This window comes from Panulirus ornatus, chromosome 10 (genome assembly GCF_036320965.1).
Source record: "Panulirus ornatus isolate Po-2019 chromosome 10, ASM3632096v1, whole genome shotgun sequence".
Taxonomy (NCBI): Eukaryota; Metazoa; Arthropoda; class Malacostraca; order Decapoda; family Palinuridae; genus Panulirus; species Panulirus ornatus.
This window is the reverse complement of record NC_092233.1, coordinates 32814989-32833335: the sequence shown is the minus strand read 5'-3', so window position 1 is coordinate 32833335 and position 18347 is coordinate 32814989. Positions and strand designations below refer to the sequence as shown.

At 45.7% G+C, this 18347-nt stretch overlaps 1 protein-coding gene across 1 annotated transcript in view; it reads right to left on the bottom strand.

The window, feature by feature from the left end:
* The window catches only part of LOC139750623 (dynein axonemal heavy chain 7-like), a 298921-nt gene that overhangs the window by 219563 nt on the left and 61011 nt on the right, over positions 1 to 18347 (bottom strand). Inside the window, 7 exon segments of the mRNA XM_071665298.1 lie at positions 1448 to 1577; positions 2033 to 2151; positions 2493 to 2696; positions 10748 to 10963; positions 11351 to 11497; positions 11788 to 11944; positions 12615 to 12742. Of these exon segments, the coding sequence (XP_071521399.1) occupies positions 1448 to 1577; positions 2033 to 2151; positions 2493 to 2696; positions 10748 to 10963; positions 11351 to 11497; positions 11788 to 11944; positions 12615 to 12742 (1101 nt within the window).

Below are 18347 nucleotides of genomic sequence, written 5' to 3'. Positions count from 1 at the left end.
TATGTTAACAAGTGTATTAGTGTACCGCAACCAACGTGAAAACATTTGATTACTCGGCATCACAAAATGCCAACACAATGTTACTGTAATTATGTCAAGAGTCCATCAAACCTATAGTGAACCCTCTTCCCCTGCAACATAAGGCGCTAAGATTCACTGGGTTTCCGCCTGGCTCTACTGCCAATGAGAGGGACTCACACAGCAGTTGTAGCCGCCCCTCCATTGCCCTCTCTGGCACCAACATTCGTGGTCTCTCTGGTAACCTCTCCACAGCTGAACACCATCTGTCTAGTGCTTCTCCTAATACTTTACTTATCTTTGAGACTTACTTGTTTAATGACGTTCTCACGAGTCCCTTCTCACATTCAACTATAACCTCCACTCACGGTTCCGGGTCAACGGTGGTGTTTGTTTGTCATTATTCCAACATCAACACACCTGATGCTCGCCTGGAGGACCTTCAGTCCCTGAACTCTGATGTTATGTGGTTAAGTTCTGTCTTCCAACTACCACGCTGTTACTTCCGCCAACTGCTCTCCTCGGTTTATACATTCTATATCTTGCATCGGCTATCTAATCCCTGCCATGAATCCATGATTATCCTCTCACCTGTGAGCACAGATCCTCGACCTAGACTTTCAACGTTCACTGTAAGGAATGACTGAATTCCTCCCACACGATGGTAGTGGGAATGAAGCCCTCACGTTCTCCATTCTCGGTGATCTAGAGCAAATCATCTCCCACTCCACCCATATTCATGACCGCTGTGACCAATCTCCTAATATTCTGGATCTACTTTTTAAGGGTGGGCCATTTTGATAACCGTTTCTTTCCCTACACCTCGAAGCTTTGTGTCTCCCCTCTATGCCTTTCCCAATATCTATGACTTGGCACATTTTAAAAGACAGGCTTTTCACTTCCTCAAGAATTCGTATATACTTTCCCATGTCTCTTTTTTTTTCCTTTCATTAACGTCTCTATATTTCTATCAAGATCCGGCCTTGATGTGGACTTTTGTCCGTAGCTGGAGCCTTGAACGTTGAAAAAAACGAAACTAGCGATGACATGCAGTAGTGAACGATCGCTGATGGTTGGATGTAGGAAGCAGAGCAGTTCAAGCGGATATCAACACCAATACATTATCATCTTGTTTCTGTTTCATTACCTGGTGACATTTTCACGCGTTATCATACGATCACCAGAGTGTGGACAGATACAATATGAAGTATCACACAACCAGAACCCTTCCTTCTCCACTCAGCGTAACAACGGTAAATCCAACACGTAATGTTTCCCTAGTCAGTGTTGTGGTTTGGTTATGTCTTCGGTGATGCCTTACCGTGTTTTGTTACTTGTAGTAAAGATGGTTCTTGTTAGCTACACAGATTTCCTGGCCTGAGATACAAGAGAGACAGAGTAACTCGGTAAGATAATAGATAGGACTTGCCTTCATTTTCTCCAGGTTCCTCTCAAAGACGTGCTCCTTGGAGGCCGCTTCGGACACAGACTCGAACTTGGGGAGGTAGTCCTCCAGGTTGGAGTCGATGAGGCGCTGCAGGGTTGTGGTGGCATCCGCCCTGAAGTGACAGGTTGAACGCACACTTCATGTCACACTTGAAGAACCAGACCTGAGCACTGTCAACATCATCTCAAGAACCAGACCTGAGCACTGTCAACATCATCTCAAGAACTGTTACCGTATTAATCCTCACTAACTTTCCTGTATTCTTAATAAGGTCACAACTTCATCTCAATACTGTTCAAAAACAGTTTATAAAAATCATTAAGATTCAGATATTTTCTCATTAAATACTGAGGTAAAAGTGAACAGTTCAATATTTCATGACAAGCAGGAGAAAAGAAAAACGAGTGACATCAGGAAAAATATCCATTAGCAAGAAGACAGTTACATAGTGATAGGTATAAAGATTTATAAACAGATATGAAAGGCAAACTAAAAGACAGGCAAACAAATAAACAAACGTCGGAAGTGACCAGTGAAGGAGGCCACGTATGTTGTGGCCGGTCAGACCTGAGGGGATAGCCGACCACCTCCGAGATCTTCTCCCAGTGGCGCTCCTTCAGGCCAGGGTTGCCCAACGTCTGCACCAGCGGCAGGTTCTCCCGGAACGCTTCGATCCGCTGCCGAACCTGCGAGACACAAGCATCAATATGTTCCTGGTGTGTAGTGAGGCTTCATCATGACCAAGCTCGGTACAGAGAGACTCTGACCCACCTGGTGTAGTAGGGTCTCCTACCACGATGGTCATCAATATCAATTCTAACACTGTTATTGATTTCAGTCAACTCTTCCGAACAGGAAATGATCAATAAAACTCAAAGAATGAAGAAGTCATTAAGCCTTGAAATATGTGGACCTACATGTAGGGAAGCCATTGCTTCCCCCTCTCTGTGTAATGTGATCAGCAGGACAATATCATAATATAGCCACAGTCTTAATACCACAACAGAACGGGTCATCCCAACATTACTGCAATGACGAGAGTCTTGGCTGCGGGTATGTCACCAAAGCCTTTCTCCAGCTTGTAGACCGTCCGCCAGGTGGCCGCCACCTCCTGCGAGATGACATCGGGGTCGTGGGTGCCCACTGGTGAGTGGAGCCACTCCTCCAGCCGGTCCGCCCACTCCACCCCAACCTCGTACAGCTTCAGGAATGGAGCCAGCTTGTCCGACACCTGGAAACACCGGTCGTAAAGATTTATATATAAATGATCTACAAAAAATGAGAATGTATATATATATATATATATATATATATATATATATATATATATATATATATATATATATATATTCTATTTATTTTGCTTTGTCGCTGTCTCCCGCGTTAGCGAGGTAGCGCAAGGAAACAGACGAAAGAATGGCCCAACCCACCCACATAAACATGTATATACATACACGTCCACACCCGCAAATATACATCAATATACGTCTCAACGTATACATGTATATACACACACAGACATATACATATATACACATGTACATAATTCATACTGTCTGCCTTTATTCATTCCCATCGCCACCTCGCCACACATGAAATAACAACCCCCTCCCCCTCATGTGTGCGAGGTAGCGCTAGGAAAAGACAACAAAGGCCACATTCGTACACACTCAGTCTCCAGCTGTCATGTAATAATGCACCGAAACCACAGCTGCCTTTCCACATCCAGGCCCCACAGAACTTTCCATGGTTTACTCCAGACGCTTCACATGCTCTGGTTCAATCCATTGACAGCACGTCGACCCCGGTATGCCACATCGTTCTAATTCACTCTATTCCTTGCACGCCTTGCACCCCCCTGGATGTTAAGGCCCCGATTACTCAAAATCTTTTTCACTCCATCTTTCCACCTCCAATTTGGTCTCCAACTTCTCCTCGTTCCCTCCACCTCTAACACATATATCTTTTTGGTCAATCTGTCCTCAATCATTCTCTCCATGTGACCAAACCATTTCAAAACACCCTCTTTTGCTCTCTCAACCACACTCTTTTTATTACCACACATCTCTCTTACCCTATTATTACTTACTCGATCAAACCACCTCACACCACATATTGTCCTCAAACATCTCATTTCCAGCACATTCACCCTCCTCCGCACACCTCTATCCATAGCCCACGCCTCGCAAACGTATAACATTGTTGGAACCACTATTCCTTCAAACATACCCATTTCTGCTTTCCGTGATAATGTTCTCGACTTCCACACATTCCTCAACGCTCCCAAAACTTTCGCCCCCTCCCCCACCCTATGATTCACTTCCGCTTCCATCGTTCCATCCGCTGCCAGAGTCCACTCCCAGATATCTAAAACACTTCACTTCCTTCAGTTTTTCTCCATTCAAACTTACCTCCCAATTGACTTGACCCTCAACCCTACTGTACCTAATAACCTTGCTGTTATGCACATCTACTCTCAGCTTTCTTCTTTCACACACTTTACCAAACTCAGTCACCAGCTTCTGCAGTTTCTCACATGAATCAGCCACCAGGCCTGTATCATCAGCGAACAACAACTGACTCACTTCCCAAGCTCTCTCATCTACGAAAGACTGCATACTTGCCCCTCTTTCCAAAACTCGTGCATTCACCTCCCTAACAACCCCATCCATAAACAAATTACACAACCATGGAGACATCACACACCCCTGCCGCAAACCTACATTCACTGAGAACCAATCACTTTCCTCTCTTACTACACGTACACATGCCTTACATCCTCGATAAAAACTTTTCACTGCTTCTAACAACTAGCCTCCCACACCATATATTCTTAATACCTTCCACAGAGCATCTCTATCAACTCTATCATATGCCTTCTCCAGATCCATAAATGCTACATATAAATCCATTTGCTTTTCTAAGTATTTCTCACTTACATTCTTCAAAGCAAACACCTGATCCACACATCCTCTACCACTTCTGAAACCACACTGCTCTTCTCCAATCTGATGCTCTGTACATGCCTTCACCCTCTCAATCAGTACCCTCCCATATAATTTCCCAACAATACTCAACAAACTTATACCTCTGTAATTTGAGCAATCACTTTTACCCCCTTTGTCCTTGTACAATGGCACTATGCAAGCATTCCGCCAATCCTCAGGCACCTCACCATGAGTCATACATACATTAAATAACCTCACCAATCAGTCAACAATACAGTTACCCCCTTTTTTAACAAATTCCACTGCAATACCATCCAAACCAGCTGCCTTGTCGGCTTTCATCTTCCGCAAAGCTTTTACTATCTCTTCTCTGTTTACCAAATCATCTTCCCTAACCCTCTCACTTTGCACACCACCTCGATCAAAACACCCTATATCTGCCACTCTATCATCAAACACATTCAACAAACCTTCAAAATACTCACTCCATCTCCTCACATCACTACTTGTTATCACCTCCCCATTTGCCCCCTTCACTGAAGTTCCCATTTGTTCCCTCGTCTTACGGACTCTATTTACCTCCTTCCAAAATATCTTTTTATTCTCCCTAAAATTTGATGATACTCTCTCACCCCAACTCTCATTTGCCCTCTTTTTTCACCTCGCACCTTTCTCTTGACCTCCTGCCTCTTTCTTTTATACATCTCCCACTCATTTGCATCATTTCCCTGCAAAAATCGTCCAAATGCCTCTCTCTTCTCTTTCACTAATAATCTTACTTCCTCATCCCACCACTCACTACCCTTTCTAAACTGCCCACCTCCCACGCTTCTCTTGCCACAAGCATCTTTTGCGCAAGCCATCACTGCTTCCCTAAATTCATCCATTCCTCCCCCCACTCCTTTTACGTCCTTTGTTCTCACCTTTTTCCATTCTGTACTCAGTCTCTCCTGGTACTTCCTCACACAAGTCTCCTTCCCAAGCTCACTTACTCTCACCACTCTCTTCAACGCAACATTCTCTCTCTTTTCTGAAAACCTCTACAAATCTTCACCTTTGCCTCCACAAGATAGTGATCAGACATCCCTCTAGTTGCACCTCTCAGCACATTAACATCCAAAAGTCTATCTTTCGCGCGTCTATCAAATAACAGGTAATCCAATAACGCTCTCTGGCCATCTCTCCTACTTACATACGTATACTTACGTATATCTCGCGTTTTAAACCAGGTATTCCCAATCACCAGTCCTTTTTCATCACATAAATCCACAAGCTCTTCATACTGACGTGCTGTCAATGGATTGAACCAGGGCATGTGAAGCGTCTGGGGTAAACCATGGAAAGTTCTGTGAGGCCTGGATGTGGAAAGGGAGCTGTGGTTTCGGTGCATTATATAGGACAGCTAGAGACTGAGTGTGAACGAATGTGGCCTTTTTTGTCTTTTCCTATTGCTACCTTGCGCACATACGGGGGAAGGGGGTTGTCATTTCATGTGTGGCGGGGTAGCGACGGGAATGAATTAGGGCAGACAGTATGAATTATGTACATGTGTATATAAGTATATGTCTGTGTGTGTATATGTATACGCTGAGATGTATAGGTATGTATATGTGCGTGTGTGGACGTGTATGTATATACATGTGCATGTGGGTGGGTTGGGCTATTCTTTCGTCTGTTTCCTTGCGCTACCTCGCTAACGCGGGAGACAGCGACAAAGTATAATAGAATGTAAGAAAGTAAATTCTAGATTGATATGGGTAAAGCTGAAAGTTGATGGAGAGAGATGGGTGATTATTGGTGCATATGCACCTGGGCATGAGAAGAAAGATCATCAGAGGCAAGTGTTTTGGGAGCAGCTAAATGAGTGTGTTAGCGGTTTTGATGCACGAGACCGGGTTATAGTGATGGGTGATTTGAATGCAAAGGTGAGTAATGTGGCAGTTGAGGGAATAATTGGTATACATGGGGTGTTCAGTGTTGTAAATGGAAATGGTGAAGAGCTTGTAGATTTATGTGCTGAAAAAGGACTGATGATTGGGAATACCTGGTTTAAAAAGCGAGATATACATAAGTATACTTATGTAAGTAGGAGAGATGGCCAGAGAGCGTTACTGGATTACGTGTTAATTGACAGGCGCGCGAAAGAGAGACTTTTGGATGTTAATGTGCTGAGAGGTGCAACTGGAGGGATGTCTGATCATTATCTTGTGGAGGCGAAGGTGAAGATTTGTATGGGTTTTCAGAAAAGAAGAGAGAAAGTTGGGGTGAAGATGGTGGTGAGAGTAAGTGAGCTTGGGAAGGAGACTTGTGTGAGGAAGGTACCAGGAGAGACTGAGTACAGAATGGGAAAAGGTGAGAACAAAGGATGTAAGGGGAGTGGGGGAGGAATGGGACGTATTTAGGGAAGCAGTGATGGCTTGCGCAAAAGATGCTTGTGGCATGAGAAGCGTGGGAGGTGGGTTGATTAGAAAGGGTAGTGAGTGGTGGGATGAAGAAGTAAGATTATTAGTGAAAGAGAAGAGAGAGGCATTTGGAGGATTTTTGCAGGGAAAAATGCAAATGAGTGGGAGATGTATAAAAGAAAGAGGCAGGAGGTCAAGAGAAAGGTGCGAGGTGAAAAAGAGGGCAAATGAGAGTTGGGGTGAGAGTATCATTAAATTTTAGGGAGAATAAAAAGATGTTCTGGAAGGAGGTAAATAAAGTGCGTAAGACAAGGGAACAAATGGGAACATCAGTGAAGGGGGCTAACTGGGAGGTGATAACAAGTAGTGGTGATGTGAGGAGATGGAGTGAGTATTTTGAAGGTTTGTTGAATGAGTTTGATGATAGAGTAGCAGATATAGTGTGTTTTGGTCGAGGTGGTGTGCATAGTGAGAGGGTTAGGGAAAATAATCTAGTAAACAGAGAAGAGGTAATAAAAGCTTTACGGAAGATGAAAGCCGGCAAGGCAGTGGGTTTCAATGGTATTGCAGTGGAATTTATCAAAAAAGGGGGTGACTGTATTGTTGACTGGTTGGTGAGGTTATTCAATGTATGCATGACTCATGGTGAGGTGCCTGAGGATTGGCGGAATGCTTGCATACTGCCATTGTACAAAGGCAAAGGGGATAAAAGTGAGTGCTCAAATTACAGAGGTATAAGTTTGTTGAGTATTCCTGGGAAATTATATGAGAGGGTATTGATCGAGAGGGTAAAGGCATGTACAGAGCAGCAGATTGCGGAGATGCAGGGTGGTTTCAGAAGTGGTAGAGGATGTGTGGATCAGGTGTTTGCTTTGAAGAATGTATGTGAGAAATACTTAGAAAAGCAAATAGATTTGTATGTAGCTTTTATGGATCTGGAGAAGGCGTATTATAGAGTTGATAGAGATTCTCTGTGGAAGGTATTAAGAATATATGGTGTGGGAGGTAAGTTGTTAGAAGCAGTGAAAAGTTTTTATCTAGGATGTAAGGCAGTGTGTAGGAAGAGAGGAAAGTGATTGGTTCTCAGTGAATGATGGTTTGCGGCAGGGGTGCGTGATGTCTTCATGGTTGTTTAATTTGTTTATGGATGGGGTTGTTAGGGAGGTGAATGTAAGAGTTTTGGAAAGAGGGGCAAGTATGCAGTCTGTTGTGCATGAGAGAGCTTGGGAAGTGAGTCAGTTGTTCGCTGATGATACAGCCCTGGTGGCTGATTCGAGTGAGAAACTGCAGAAGCTGGTGACTGAGTTTGGTAAAATGTGTAAAAGAAGAAAGCTGAGAGTAAATGTGAATAAGAGCGAGGTTATTAAGTACAGTAGGGTTGAGGATCAAGTCAATAGGGAGGTAAGTTTGTTTGGAGAAAAACTGGAGTAAGTGAAGTGTTTTAGATATCTAGGAGTGGATTTGGCAGCGGATGGAACCATGGAAGCGGAAGTGAATCATTGGGTGGGGGAGGGGGCGAAAGTTCTGGGAGCGTTGAAAAATGTGTGGAAGTCGAAAACGTTATCTTAGAAAGTAAAAATGGGTATGTTTGAAGGAATAGTGGTTCCAACAATGTTGTATGGTTGCGAGGTGTGGGCTATAGACAGAGTTGTGCGGAGGAGGGTGGATGTGCTGGAAATGAGATGTTTAAGGACAGTATGTGGTGCGAGGTGGTTTGATCGAGTAAGTAATGAAAGGGTAAGAGAGATGTATAGTAATAAAAAGAGTGTGGTTGAGAGAGCAGAAGAGGGTGTTTTGAAATGGTTTGGTCACATGGAGGGAATGAGTGAAGAAAGATTGACCAAGAGGATATATGTGTCAGACGTGGAGGGAACGAGGAGAAGTGGGAGACCAAATTGGAGGTGGAAAGATGGAGTGAAAAAGATTTTGAGTGATCGGGGCCTGAACATGCAGGAGGGTGAAAGGTGTGCAAGGAATAAAGTGAATTGGAACGATGTGGTATATCGGGGTCGACGTGCTCTCAATGGATTGAACCAGGGCATGTGAAGCGTCTGGGGTAAACCATGGAAAGTTTTGTGGGGCCTGGATGTGGAAAGGGAGCTGTAGTTTCGGTGCATTATACATGACAGCTAGAGACTGAGTGTGAACGAATGTGGCCTATGTTGTCTCATCCTAGCGCTACCTCGCGCACATGCGAGGGAGGGGGTTGTTATTTCATGTGTGACGGGGTGGCGACGAGAATGAATAAGGGCAGACAGTATATATATATATATATATATATATATATATATATATATATATATATATATATATATATATATATATATATATATATTCTTTATTTCTTTTACCTTACCCCCCAATACTTGTTCGTCGTTTCCCCTGGTAGTAACGTAGCGCCAGGAGCGGACGAAGAAAAGCCGCGCTATGATACTGACAAAAATAGAAATATTAACATACATTGAAAAAGATGGCTAACATAACACCTGATCCTCACTAGATTATATTCAGTTTGTACAAAAAAGTAATCAAAAATATCTACAAATACAGGAATGCAGGAGATAATCCTGCAGAGAGATGGAAAAAACATAATGTTCCTGACGCTACCTCGTTAAGACAACGCAATCATTTACGTACAAAAAATCATTTAAGCAGATTTCCCTAAAATATAGATTTACCAATTTTCTCATCTGAGTTTTATAGATACTATAATTTCCGTTGTCTTCAGCAAAATGAAGCAACTCGCTGCAGAATTAGAATATGTCACACTGTATCCCTGGACTTACTCTCTCTTACTCACAGTTCATCATACGTTATTCAATATGAGAATAATGTATCACCGATACTGAGAAGAAATGACGGATAGAAAAACTTTCAGTATACCGGAAGCACAACAACAGAGATGACTACATACAATTCTTGTCATCTTACAACAACAGGATCAAACCAGAGATGGTGCTGGGCAACCTCCTATAAGGCCACTGAAGACTCATGCAGTCTCGAAGTTTTGGAGGAGTTCAAGCAAGTGCTGGACGCCATCAGAAAACTTCAGTATTTTGGTGAGGCTGAGGCAGGAGCCAGTGTGAATCATGACGAGGAGCAGAGTCAACGAGAGGAGTCAACGAGAAGAGTGGTGAGGCTGAGGCAGGAGCCAGTGTGAATCATGGCGAGGAGCAGAGTCAACGAGAGGAGTCAACGAGAAGAGTAGTGAGGCTGAGGCAGGAGCCAGTGTGAATCATGGCGAGGAGCAGAGTCAACGAGAGGAGTCAAGAGGAGAAAATCTACAGTGGTTCCGAGCGCCAGGGAAACAAGTCCTACCAGGAGATTTCTCAGCGGTGACTCCGCAGACATAACAGTAGGAGTAAGGGCCAAGATGGCAGACGTAGTGAAGTACAAATGACTGAAACAAAGACAAGAGAAAAGTGTGGTATACATTATTCCGTGTGGAGGATGCATCACCACGTATATGGGAGAAACAAGTGTTAAACAAGAACAATCCAACACAGGAATGGTACATGCGGAACCAGCAGGACATTTCCCCAAAGAAGAGGCACAAATCAACCGCGAAGGGTCGGGCAGACGAAGGAGGAAGGTGGTGGGATAATCGTACATTTTACTCGGATAACATCAACACAGTATCAAACTGGTGGACGGAATCTGGTCGAATACAGGAGGGCTGGTGTGAGGAACTGACCAGGAATACATGAGGGCTGGTGTGAGGAACTGACCAGGACGCGCCATGCCACAGCGACAGGGAATCTGATCCAACAACATTGCATGTAATCCCTAGTGACACACTACTGTCATGTTCTCCGGAGGAAAACATCGGTCCAAATCGTCGCAAAACTAAATCCTAATTTGCTGCCTTAATACGTAGCCTCTCACCTGCTTTCATACTGGTCGGCGGGTGGCGCTCCTAGAGAGAGACTGACCTGTTTTCTGACGGGGTAATGAGTTGTGTTCCAGGAAAGAGCCTCCTCCTCCTTGTTGATCTGCTCGATGTAGTTGGCGGCGTGATCAAGGCGGGAGTGGAGGGACTTGGCCCTTCGGAGGTACTCGTGGATGTCGTTATGATCACCCAGGGTTTGGAAATCTTCCAAAAGGATCGCGTACTCTGCAAGCTCCTCCTGGAACTTTTCACGTCGCTCCTGGAATGTCCGCATTACAAAACCATGTCTTAAAAAGAAACATAAGCAGAACCACACACACAAAAAAAATCAAGTTAGAATGGTACTTGTTTCCACTGTTGGTGAACTATCTGTCCTCACTCCTCAGTGGCTGGAGGTTATTGCACGATCTCTAATTATTCATTTACGGGAGGGCGAAACATACATAAGTGGTCTGCAGTACTTCTACAGCGCGTGAAGAACTTACACATGTATTCTGATACAGATGTCTGCTTGAAAAGCTGATGACATGGGAGTTCACGTGTCCATAAACTTAAAAAGTCAATCTAAAAACCCAACAAAGACAGACACAAATACACAGCTGTGAACGTGGAGGTCATGACGAACACATGAGGGCACACGGCGTACCCTGAGGTTGGCCTCGTACTCGGCCCTCTTCTCCGTGATGATCTGGAGGTGGACACGGAAGACCTCGGGCAAGCGGATGAACCAGGCCAGCGGTTGGACGGCGTCGCTACACTCCTCCGAGCTCAGAGACATGTTCTCAGCCAGGAACTGTACAGGGTGACGGCACACTTGATGCATTAACTCTACACAATAAGCAATTACACACCCCATCCTCAAACGATGCTCGGTTAACTAGCATCCTCAATTAATCAAGTCATTAATATACAAGGATATAAATAAGATATAAATAAAAAAATGTTTGTTGTGATCATTCATTGTGAAAGTAATGTTTGTCAATCATTCAAGAAAAGTACGCATTATTACTTCCAAGATACAACAATATTCACACACAGGTGTAACACTTCGGCCTGATCACCTGTCCCTCACGGAGGACCCACCTGCAGCTGAGTGTGAAGGCGCCAGACGCGACTCTCCAATATATGAAGTTGGTTCTGCATGACGTCCTCCATGTAAGCCTTGTGTTCCATTAGCTCCAGGGTGTCTCCAGGGGTGCTCAGAGCCCGCTCCGTGATCTCCTTCAGTTCTCCACACAGCCTGGAGGACGTGTATCACGAGACTACCAGGCGTGTCGACGGTAATATAAGGTATGCCACAATCATAACCTTCAATATTCTATTTCCACACATGGGATTAGAGCATGCAATATACAGCACAATACATCCTTCGCTGTATCACATTTCCTTATGCCGATAATAACTTGGAGTATTGGCGAAGCAGAGCTTAATGAGAGGTAAACAAGATAGCAAGTGAAAATGACCCAGATAATAGATGTAATAAAGGAGAACTCGATAAGATAAGAGACCTGGAAACCTACATAGTTAAGAACTTGTATACCCAAACATGGTAGAAGCTACGCTAGAACTAAGCAGGGTAGAAAGACAGAGACCTAGGCATCAGTGTGAGCCTATATCAACCCTACACAATGAAAGAGACCTGAAGAAGGGTAGAGTGGGAGAGACCTAGGCAGGATAGAGAGACAGGAACAGAGAGACGGAAGACGTTATGGAAACCAAGATAACCTATAGATACGTGAACATGGTAGACGGGGAGCCACAGGCATACAGAACATGACAGAGAAAGACTTAGACAATATTAACGAGAGAGAGAGAGAGAGAGAGAGAGAGAGAGAGAGAGAGAGAGAGAGAGAGAGAGAGAGAGAGAGAGAGAGAGTGTGTGTGGCTGGCTGGGTGGGTTAAGGTCTCACGTCTGAGCTGAGGTGCAGTATTGCCTCTGCAGGTGCATCAACATCTCCCTCCGGAGGGTCGTGACCCGGGCCACCAGCGCCTCCACCAGCGCCTCACAGTGCACCTCGTACGGTCCCAGCTCCACCACCTGCAGGAACGATTCTCATGTGGTCACCTGAACCACCTGGGAGCAGCACTGGTGCTACTTGATGAACCATCTGGGGAAACAGTTGGTGTTACCTGCTGGAGACATGAATACTACAACCTACTGAACTGTCTGGCAACATTACTAATGTTACCTAATGTTGAACCATCTGAAGACACCACTGATGTTACTCTGGTGTGTCACGGAGAGAAACACTGGTGTTACCTGCTGAACTAGCGGAGGACACCACTGGTGTTACCTGCTGAACTACCGGAGGACACCACTGGTGTTACCTGCTGAACTAGCGGAGGTCACCACTGGTGTTACCTGCTGAACTAGCAGAGGTCACCACTGGTGTTACCTGCTGAACTAGCGGAGGTCACCACTGGTGTTACCTGCTGAACTAGCAGAGGTCACCACTGGTGTTACCTGCTGAACTAGCGGAGGACACCACTGGTGTTACCTGCTGAACTACCGGAGGACACCACTGGTGTTACCTGCTGAACTAGCGGAGGTCACCACTGGTGTTACCTGCTGAACTAGCAGAGGTCACCACTGGTGTTACCTGCTGAACTAGCGGAGGTCACCACTGGTGTTACCTGCTGAACTAGCAGAGGTCACCACTGGTGTTACCTGCTGAACTACCGGAGGTCACCACTGGTGTTACCTGCTGAACTAGCAGAGGTCACCACTGGTGTTACCTGCTGAACTACCGAAGGTCACCACTGGTGTTACCTGCTGAACTAGCAGAGGTCACCACTGGTGTTACCTGCTGGACTAGCAGAGGACACCACTGGTGTTACCTGCTAAACTAGCGGAGGACACCACTGGTGTTACCTGCTGGACTAGCAGAGGACACCACTGGTGTTACCTGCTAAACTAGCGGGGGACACCACTGGTGTTACCTGCTGAACTAGCGGGGGACACCACTGGTGTTACCTGCTGAACTAGCGGGGGACACCACTGGTGTTACCTGCTGAACTAGCGGAGGACACCACTGGTGTTACCTGCTGAAGCACCTGGGGACACAGGTGATGTTACCTGCTGAGACAGCATGGTCCTCGGTGATGGTTTCCTTCCAGTCATGTCTACAGTCGGGCGCGGGCCCTCCCTACCTGCTACTGAAGACTGGTTCCACCTACAGGTGAACAGCGAAAGCAGGTCCCCCATAATCAATGTCTCGTGTCCTCGACGTCTGTGATGATTTAGGTAATGTAGGAATGATCAATGCCCACACCATGTTGTCATTATAGAAGGTAGCACACCTCTTGGTCATCACCACTCGTCCGTTGTAATGCTTAAATGAGCTACGTGAAACACACACACACACACAAACACACACACACACACACACACACACACAGCAATTTCCAATGATCTGTTCATAGATATTTCATGAGCAACACGAGTGGTTATACACAGATACAAGAAGGTTTGTTGAATGTGTGTGATGATACAGTGGCAGATATAGGATGCTTTGGTCGAGGTGGTGTGCAAAGTGAGAGGGTTAGGGACAATGATTTGGTAAACAGAGAAGAGGTATCAAAAGCTTTGCGGAAGATCAAATCCAGCAATACAGCGGGTTTGGATGGCATTGCAGTGGAAATTAACAAAAAAAGGGTTGACTGTATTGTTGACTGGTTGGTAAGGTTATTTAATGTATGTATGACTCATGGTGAGGTGCCTGAGGATTGGCGGAATGCTTGCATAGTGCTATTGTACAAAGGCAAGGGGGGGCAAAAAGTGAGTCCTCAAATTACAGAGGTATAAGTTTGTTGAGTATTCCTGGGAAATTATATGGAAAGGTATTGACTGAGAGGGTGAAGGCATGCACATAGCATCAGATTGGGGAAGAGCAGTGTAGTTTCAGAAGTGGTAGAGGATGTGTGGATCAGGTGTTTGCTTTGAAGAATGTATGTGAGAAATACTTAGAAAAGCAAATGGATTTGTATGTAGCATTTATGGATCTGGAGAAGGCATATGATTGAGTTGATAGAGATGCTTTGTGGAAGGTACTAAGAATATATGGTGCGGGAGGCAAGTTGTTAGAAGCAGTGAAAAGTTTTTATCGAGGATGTAAGACATGTGTACGAGTAGGAAAAGAGGAAAGTGATTGGCTCTCAGTGAAAGTTGGTTTGCGGCAGTGGTGCGTGATGTCTCCATGGTTGTTTAATTTGTTTATGGATGGTGTTGTTAGGGAGGTGAATGCAAGAGTTTTGGAAAGAGGGGCAAGTATGCAGTCTGTTGTGGATGAGAGAGCTTGGGAAGTAGTCAGTTGTTGTTCGCTGATGACACAGCGCTGGTGGCTGATTCGGGTAAGAAACTGCAGAAGCTGGTGACTGAGTTTGGTAAAGTGTGTGAAAGAAGAAAGCTGAGGGTAAATGTGAATAAGAGCAAGATTATTAGGTATAGTAGGGTTGAGGGACAAGTCAACTGGGAGGTAAGTTTGAATGGAGAAAAACTGGAGGAAATGAAGTATCTTAGACATCTGGGAGTGGATTTGGCAGTGGATGGAACCATGGAAGCGGAAGTGAATCATAGGGTGGAGGAGGGGGCGAAAGTTCTGGGAGCGTTGAAAAATGTGTGGAAGTCGAGAACGTTATCTTGGAAAGCAAAAATGGGTATGTTTGAAGGAAGAGTGGTTCCAACAATTTTATATGGCTGTGAGGCAAGGTCTATAGATAGAGTTGTGCGGAGGAGGGTGGATGTGCTGGAAATGAGATGTTTCAGGACAATTTGTGGTGTGAGGCGGTTTGATCGAGTAAGTAATGAAAGGGTAAGAGAGATGTGTGGTAATAAAAAGAGTGTGGTTGAGAGAGCAGAAGAGGGTGTTTTGAAATGGTTTGGTCACATGGAGAGAATGAGTGAGGAAAGATTGACCAAGAGGATATATGTGTCAGAGGTGGAGGGAACGAGGAGAAGTGGGAGACCAAATTGGAGGTGGAAAGATGGAGTGAAAAAGATTCTGAGTGATCGGGGCCTGAACTTGCACGAGGGTGAAAGGCGTGCAAGGAATACAGTGAATTGGAACGATGTGGTATACCAGGGTCGATGTGCTGTTAATGGATTGAACCAGGGAATGTGAAGCGTCTGGGGTAACCCATGGAAAGTTTTGTGGGCCTGGATGTGGAAAGGGAGCTGTGGTTTCGGTGCGTTATTACATGACAGCTGGAGACTGAGTGTGAACGAATGTGGCTTTTGTTGTCTTTTCCTAGCGCTACCTCGCACACATGAGGGGGGAGGGGGTTGTTATTTCATGTGTGGCGGGGTGGCGACGGGAATGAATAAGGGCAGACAGTATGAATTATGTAAATGTGTATATATGTATATGTCTGTGTGTGTATATATATGTATACGTTTAGATATATAGGTATGTATATTTGCGTGTGTGGACGTGTATGTATATACATGTGTATGTGGGGGGTTGGGCCATTCTTTCGTCTAACGCGGGAGACAGCGACAAAGTATAATAAATAAAATAAATATACATAACAGTATTGTTATATACAATAACGGTATGATCATGTAAAAACTATTGTTTATTCCCTAAAACAACAAAAAAATACCTGTACATCACTCAAGTGCTGGATGAAAACATTTCACAAGTGTATAATGTTAGGCAAAATGACCTAACCTATAGTGAAGTTTCCTTTATCAATTGACAGTCGAGGAAAAGGATGTAAATGGACGGTAGTAAGACTGGGCAATGGTTGGGCGGTCGTTACTGAGTATGTGTGGAACGAGGAGTTGAGGGGGAACAAGACAGCTGAACTCCTGCCAGCCAGTACACCTTCTAATAACAATTAGTTACATTTGTTGCATATAATCGTCCATGCATTCTTGATAGTGTTCATGCGTCATACAAAGACGCAGACCACATTCCCGTCCTTACCTCTCACTACTTTCTTAATTTACCTCCACAATCACAGCTCACGGAACTAAACTGTTGTTTCTATACTTCCATCACTAAGAAGAGACGCAAGTGCATCAGGATGTGCAGTATGCCAAGGTAACATACTCGATCATATCTATACAGATACTAAGACGAATATGTATAATTTGAAAATACGTCATACTAAAAATCATTGACTATCATGTGGGCTAGTGTGTAGGATGTGGAGGGTGTTGGGTGTCCGGGGTGTAGAGTGTGTTAGTGTGGAGGCTGCTCGGTGTCCGGGATGTAGAGTGTGTTAGTGTGGAGGGTGCTGGGTGTCCGGGGGGTAGAGTGTGTTAGTGTGGAGGGTGTTGGGTGTCCGGGGTGTAGAGTGTGTTAGTGTGGAGGCTGCTCGGTGTCCGGGGGTTAGAGTGAGTTAGTGTGGAGGGTGTTGGGTGTCCGGGGTGTAGAGTGTGTTAGTGTGGAGGGTGTTGGGTGTCCGGGGTGTAGAGTGTGTTAGTGTGGAGGGTGTTGGGTGTGCAGAGTGTAGTGTGTTAGTGTAGAGGGTGTTGGGTGTCCGGGGTGTAGAGTGTGTTAGTGTGGAGGTTGCTCGGTGTCCGGGATGTAGAGTGTGTTAGTGTGGAGGGTGTTGGGTGTCCGGGGGGTAGAGTGTGTTAGTGTGGAGGGTGTTGGGTGTCCGGGGTGTAGAGTGTGTTAGTGTGGAGGCTGCTCGGTGTCCGGGGTGTTGAGTGTGTTAGTGTGGAGGTTGCTCGGTGTCCGGGGGGTAGAGTGTGTTAGTGTGGAGGGTGTTGGGTGTCCGGGGTGTAGAGTGTGTTAGTGTGGAGGCTGCTCGGTGTCCGGGGTGTTGAGTGTGTTAGTGTGGAGGGTGTTGGGTGTCCGGGGTGTAGAGTGTGTTAGTGTGGAGGGTGTTGGATGTCCGGGGTGTAGAGTGTGTTAGTGTGGAGGGTGCTGGGTGTCCGGGGACTAGAGTGTGTTAGTGTAGAGAGTGTTGGGTGTCCGGGGTGTAGTGTGTGTTAGTGTGGAGGGTGTTGGGTGTCCGGGGTGTAGAGTGTGTTAGTGTGGAGGTTGCTCGGTGTCCGGGAGGTAGAGTGTGTTAGTGTGGAGGGTGTTGGGTGTCCGGGGTGTAGAGTGTGTTAGTGTGGAGGTTGCTCGGTGTCCGGGATGTAGAGTGTGTTAGTGTGGAGGTTGCTCGGTGTCCGGGATGTAGAGTGTGTTAGTGTGGAGGGTGTTGGGTGTCCGGGGTGTAGAGTGTGTTAGTGTAGAGAGTGTTGGGTGTCCGGGGTGTAGAGTGTGTTAGTGTGGAGGCTGCTCGGTGTCCGGGATGTAGAGTGTGTTAGTGTGGAGGGTGTTGGGTGTCCGGGGGGTAGAGTGTGTTAGTGTAGAGGGTGTTGGGTGTCCGGGGTGTAGAGTGTGTTAGTGTGGAGGGTGTTGGGTGTCCGGGGGGTAGAGTGTGTTAGTGTAGAGGGTGTTGGGTGTCCGGGGTGTAGAGTGTGTTAGTGTGGAGGCTGCTCGGTGTCCGGGATGTAGAGTGTGTTAGTGTGGAGGGTGTTGGGTGTCCGGGGGGTAGAGTGTGTTAGTGTAGAGGGTGTTGGGTGTCCGGGGTGTAGAGTGTGTTAGTGTGGAGGGTGTTGGGTGTCCGGGGGGTAGAGTGTGTTAGTGTAGAGGGTGTTGGGTGTCCGGGGTGTAGAGTGTGTTAGTGTGGAGGGTGTTGGG